The sequence below is a fragment of the Nematolebias whitei genome, chromosome 10, assembly GCF_014905685.2.
Source record: "Nematolebias whitei isolate Nwh7 chromosome 10, NemWhi1, whole genome shotgun sequence".
NCBI lineage: Eukaryota > Metazoa > Chordata > Actinopteri > Cyprinodontiformes > Rivulidae > Nematolebias > Nematolebias whitei.
In genome coordinates this window covers 8,936,086-8,941,654 of record NC_056507.1, presented here as the reverse complement: position 1 = coordinate 8,941,654, position 5,569 = coordinate 8,936,086, and the positions used below count along the sequence as shown (strand labels likewise).

Sequence of the window (5,569 nt, the reverse complement as noted above, 5' to 3'; positions counted from 1 at the left end):
GGACGGACGGACGGACGGACGGACGGACGGACGGACGGACGGACGGATGGACGGACGGATGGATGGATGGATGGCGCACCGCCATGGAGGAAATGCGCCCGGTGGGAGCCAGCCAGACAAGGGGGCAATGTTCCCCATGGGGGGGGGGGGGGGGGATCCTCCGCCGCCGTGCAGCTGTCCCCTCCACCGGGTGGTAGCAGGGACTTTTACTCCTCCAGATGCAGGAAGAGGGCCACCTGCATCATGAAGGACCCCACTCTCCCAGCACACACACTTTGTGCCCCACTCCCCTCAGGCAGAAGGTTGTGGAGCATTAAGTGTAGAACCACTAGACTGAGGAACAGCTTCTACCCTGAAGCTGTTAAAACTCATGAATCTCTAACCAGGATAATCACTGTGAAAAAAAAAAAATCACTGTAACGCCACTTTAACTGGTGATATGTGACCTATCTGTGCTGCTGATTATCCATGCTGTTGATCTCATGCTGCTGTATTCATTCGTACCATCTGCTCACCACAGACTCATGTTCGGGTTGCTGTTGTTATGCTGTATTGTTTTGAATTATTAGTGTTTAGTGTCTATCTTAGATCGTTTGGCGTGCCGTTTGTTGTTCGTTTGGCATATATCTTAGATCCTTATAAACCGTTTCTTCTTTACACTCTATATTTTTGCTATATGTTAGATGTAACTGGGACCCTGAGTACATAATTTCGTTCCACCTCATGTACATGTGATGAGAATGACAATAAAATTGACTTGACTTAATTAAACTCATTTCCTACAGAGGTGGGGTTTTATTATTTTTAAAAATAAACTGCTAATTTGACTCACTTCACCGCTGAAGATGTAGTCCAGGATCTGTTTCATGATGGCCATAGAAACTCCCTGCAGTTCTATTCTGTAGGTGGAACCATCTTCTTTTGGAGGGTTGTAGTTCAGTTTGGTTCTGAAGGAAAAGATCAACACCAGAAGCTGTCAGAATGTTTTAAGAAATAATGGAGGAATTCCTGGTTGTGGTTTATGTGCAGGTAGACACACCACTTTAACAGACAGGGACAGCATGGTCTCACCTGGGCAGGTGTGACTGACTGACCTGATATAAGGGCTGGCAGCAGCCAGGATGTTTTTCTGAACAGGAAGTTCCTCTCCATCAACCACCAGCAGGGCATCGTGGAAACTTTGCTCCTGCCAGAAAGTACGAAGAACTCTGAGGAGCTTCTGGGAGTGTTGTGGGTCGGAGACCCTCGAACCGGGCTCACTGGATGTGGAGTTCGGCATGTCAGGACAACCCGAGAAATACTCTCCTGTCAAAAGAACAAGAGTTGGACATTCTTTAACATTTACAAATTAATAGTATTTATTTGGTGAATAACTACCAAACCGAATAATGCGTAAAACACGTTTATTCGTATAAAGTGCAGTTTGTTTTCTGTTAAAAGCTTATTTTAGTGGCACGAGCAGAAATACCTTAAACGGGTCAAATTCTAAACCAGGTTTGGCGAGAACAGCTAGGCTAGCAGCAGCACAGCAACATAAACAAACGGCTTCTGATAAACGACTTTAGTTCAAAACTCAACATGTCATGATTTTATTTTTTTAATTACTCATTTTAGTAACTTACCTTTTAAAGTAGTGAGTGTCGTTTTGTATTTTGGGGCACAGGGAGTGCCGAACTCCACTTACAGAACCATGAACGACTCCGGGCGAGAATCTTGTAAGACTGCTGCGTTCACGACTACCGGACAAAATTTAAAGAAGGAACGTATCTGAGAAGAAAGAATAAATAATAATAGTTAAAACTTCAGCAATGCAAAATTAATTATGTATGATTTATTGAACTATACAAAATAAATATAAAACACGTAGTAGGAAATTCCATAACAGAAAACAAAAAAAGTAAACAAAAGTCTACCTGTGTTTTTCTACGATCCGCGAATGTCTCTTCAGCTAGACTGAAAAGAACTGTTTAAACAAGTTTAAAGCTCCAAAACCAGTTTCAACAGGTTTAAAGCTCCCCAAAACTGCTTCAATTCAATTCATTCATTGAATTCATTCAATTACATGTACAGTACATAAAAAGTAAGTCGGCTATTATTTATCTGAGGAGCAGACTGCTTTGAATTTAACTCCATTGCAGAACTCTCATCTTGAGCAAGCACGCAGGCGACAGTGGAAAGGAAAAACTCCCTCATGAAGAAGAAACCTCCAGCAGGGTTTGAGAGGAACAGGAAGGAGGAACAGACACACAACGACAGGCCGAGAACTATTCAATTGTAACAATTCATTTTATGAGATTAGGTCAATTTGTCCTCCAGTAGTCTAAGCCTATGGCAGCATAACAAGCCAACCCTAACTATAGGATAAAAAAGGTCTGTAGGCTCAATCATCCATATAGATAACAAAAAAAGAAAAGTTTTAAGCATAGTTTGGACAAAGCTTCAGCCTTCCGGACAGAAACTGGACGTTGGTTCAGAGTCAAGAGAGGAGCCTGATAACTGAAAGCTCTTCCATTCTGCTTTTGGAAACTCTGGGAACCGTATGTAAGCCTACAGTGAGAGTGAAGTGCTCTGTTAGGAAAATATGGAATCATAAGATATCTAATATAAGATGGAGCTAGGTTGTTGAGGGCTTTGTAGGTTAGAAGTAAGATTTTGAATTCCATTCTGAAGGGAGTGGTGGCACAGAGGTTAGAGAAGGTGGGCCTGTGAGCGGAAGATCGCTGGTTCACCTCCTGGTACCGACAACATAAAAAATTGTCCAATCCTGGGCCCCTGAGCAAGGCCCTTAACCCCCACCATCTGCTCCCCTGAGCATCCTAGATAGGTGCTCTCTGCTCCACACACAGTGCTGTGGTAGCTCGATGGTCTGTGGTTGTGTCAGCAAGGGCATCCAGCGTAAAAATAATCGCCACGTCTTCGTGCGACTTAGTTCGCTGTGGTGACTCCTGAAGAAGGGAGCAGCCGAAAGAATAAAAAAAAAAATCTGAATTTGACAGTGATCCAATGGAAAGAAGCTAAAACTGGAGAAATACGGTCTCAACGCCCATTAAGACTCTGGCAACTGCATTTTGGATCAACTGAAGACTTTTTAAAGACATTTTTGGAAATCCAGATAATAAACCATTGCAATAATCCAGTCTAGATGTGAAATGCATGAACCAGTTTTTCTGCAGCACTTTTAGTTTATTTCAGTTTAGATGTTTCTAATTTTATCGATATTACGCAGGTGGAAGAAGGCGGTTCTGGTAACCTTTTTAATGTGGGGGTTAAAAGACATGTCCTGATCAAAAATAACACCAAGATTTTTAACATTAGAACTGGAGGCCAGATTTTGAAATACGAATTTATATACCAAACATTTATATACCAAAGCTAATATACTACATTTAAAATAAGACAGTAATAATATTTATTTAGTATATCCTCCTCCGTTTTTAGATCCTAATTTAATTAATTTAATTTAATATCTATTTCTTAGATGTTGTGGAACCTTTAAGAACTGTCTGTTTTTCCAGTCGGAGGACATTAAAGGCGGACCCGCAGTGGGGCTCCGCTCAAATAACATGGCTCCATCCGCCCTGAGCAAACTGAGTCCGTGGATCGAGAGCCTGATCCTGAACTACAGCGGCCCGGAGGAGGAGGAGAGCGGTTCCGTCCGCCTCAAGGCTCATGTCGTCCAGGTGGGTCAAATGACCCAGTCCCAGGTTCTGACTCGAGGTTCGGATGGACCCTGCGGGATCCTCTTCCTGTCCGACGGGGTGGTGCAGATTCCCGCCGTGCTCTCCGAGTCCGCCTGGACCCACCTCCAGGAGCAGGAGGACCGGGAGAGCTTCAGCAGCCTCCTGAACACCACCGTGTACGTCCAGGACTACCGGATCCGGTTCCACATGCACCCGGAAAAGTCCAAATGCAGGTTCTACTTGTCGGTGGGGAAGCTGTTTACCTCCGCAGCCGGTCGGGTTCAGGTCCAGCCCCCCTACGTCACCTCCCTGCCCTCAGTCAGGACGAAGATCTGCCGGACCTGGAGTTCTCTGCTGGGTCAGGAGGACTCTCAGAGGAGCCAGTGCGGCCTGGATCTGTCAGACCTGCTGGGGGAGTGGCAGCAAGACTGTCTGCAGGCGGTTCTGCTGGACATCCAGAACCGGCTGATGAACCCACCAGAACTCTCCACCTCCCCCCATGGCTCCTCTCGGACTCGGTTCACCAGCTGGGATGAGGACCGAGTCCGGTACAAGACGGAGACGCCATTTAGCGTCCCGGTAAAGTTTCTTCTGATCCCCGAGGGTTCCCAGACCAGGACTCAAGAGGGAGCGGAGTCTGCGGAGGTACCGGACCCAGCAAGTGTAGAACCGGGCCATGATCTGGAAGAGAGCTCACCTGTCCCGCAGGAGGACCTGAGTGCCAGACCTGTGTCCAGGCCCTGGGACATGTTCCCCCCACCCTGCGTCACCTCGTCAACTGATGAGTCGTCTCCAGAACCAACACCGGACTGCCCTGGTGCTTCATCTGGACCTGGTCCCGGTGCCGCTTCAGATCCTGACTCTGTGTCCACCCACAGCTTCCTTCCAGCGAACCAGAACCTTCTGACCCGAAGCCCCCAGGTCTCATCTTCACCCCCATCCACCCAGAGTCCAGCAGAACCTCCTGCCTCGGACAGAACCCTCAGGCCCACAGCCCAGCAGACCCGTCCCTCTCTAAACCAGGACCACCAGGTACAGGAGGACCCTGCTCCCTACAGGAAGCCAAAGAGGAAGCTGTGTGACGTCACACCTGAGCAGGTGAAGGAGGGGGCGGGGCTTAGTCTAAGACCCCCATCATGGATCCTTGAGACACAGACATTCAGAACCAAAGAGGGCAGCAGTCCCAAGCAGGCTGTCCCAAGAAGAACCCCCAGCGTCCACGAGGACGGCACGGCATTCTCCTACACCTACACCTTGTCGGGTCAGAACCTGCTGGACTCAAGTCGGTTCCGAGTGCCTGAGTTGGTTCTGCGCTGGGCTCTGAGGTACCTTAGAACTCCAGAACCCACAGAAAGTCCTCCAGATGTGAGCTGATGGGACGACGGGTGTTTGGTTCTGAGATGGTCTGGCTCCTCAGTCCTGAGGACAGAGACTGGATCAGAACCGGTTCTGTTTGATTCAAGCAGAGCAACACTGATGATGTCATTTCCTGTTTGTCACTGTTCTGAGCCCTGGGTCCAAATGTTCTGGTTCTGGAGCATTTGCAGATGTTCTGTGGGTTTTAAAAGTAATAAATGTGTTTGAGTTTCAGGAAGTCAAATAATTTATTGAAGTTTTCAAACTGAAGAAAAACAGCTGAGACCCGAGAACCTGCTGGACTCATCAGAACCGGGGTCCATGGGGTCACAGCAGCAGAACCGGACCGGCTCAAAACACGCCAGAGTTTCTGTGAAGGTGACCAAACTGCAGCAGCTTCATGTTCAACAAACTTTGGCTGCTACACAACAGCTAAAGACTGGACCCGACAGCTAAAGACTGGACCTGACAGCTAACAGCTAAAGACTGGACCCGACAGCTAAAGACTGGACCAGACCGCTAAAGACTGGACC

The 5,569-nt window shown here is 47.4% G+C and overlaps 2 protein-coding genes across 2 annotated transcripts in view; one reads left to right on the top strand and one right to left on the bottom strand.

The window, feature by feature from the left end:
* gan (gigaxonin) overlaps window positions 1-1,279 on the bottom strand; it is a 10,872-nt gene extending 9,593 nt beyond the window's left edge. The window contains exons 1-2 of the mRNA XM_037682600.1: window positions 1,095-1,279; window positions 833-947 (exon numbers count right to left, since the gene is read on the bottom strand). Coding sequence (XP_037538528.1) covers window positions 833-947; window positions 1,095-1,279 — 300 coding nt within the window. The remainder of the gene's footprint in view (window positions 1-832; window positions 948-1,094) is intronic.
* A 2,284-nt stretch (window positions 1,280-3,563) lies between these two features.
* acd (ACD shelterin complex subunit and telomerase recruitment factor) lies at window positions 3,564-5,054 on the top strand. The gene has a single exon (XM_037683109.1). It carries the CDS (start codon window positions 3,564-3,566, stop codon window positions 5,052-5,054), a length of 1,491 nt encoding a protein of 496 aa, XP_037539037.1.
* Window positions 5,055-5,569: the final 515 nt, after the last annotated feature.

What these genes read in the sequence shown, in the direction of transcription:
- acd (XM_037683109.1), top strand. Translation starts at nt 3,564, where the DNA reads ATGGCTCCATCCGCCCTGAGCAAACTGAGTCCGTGGATCGAGAGCCTG.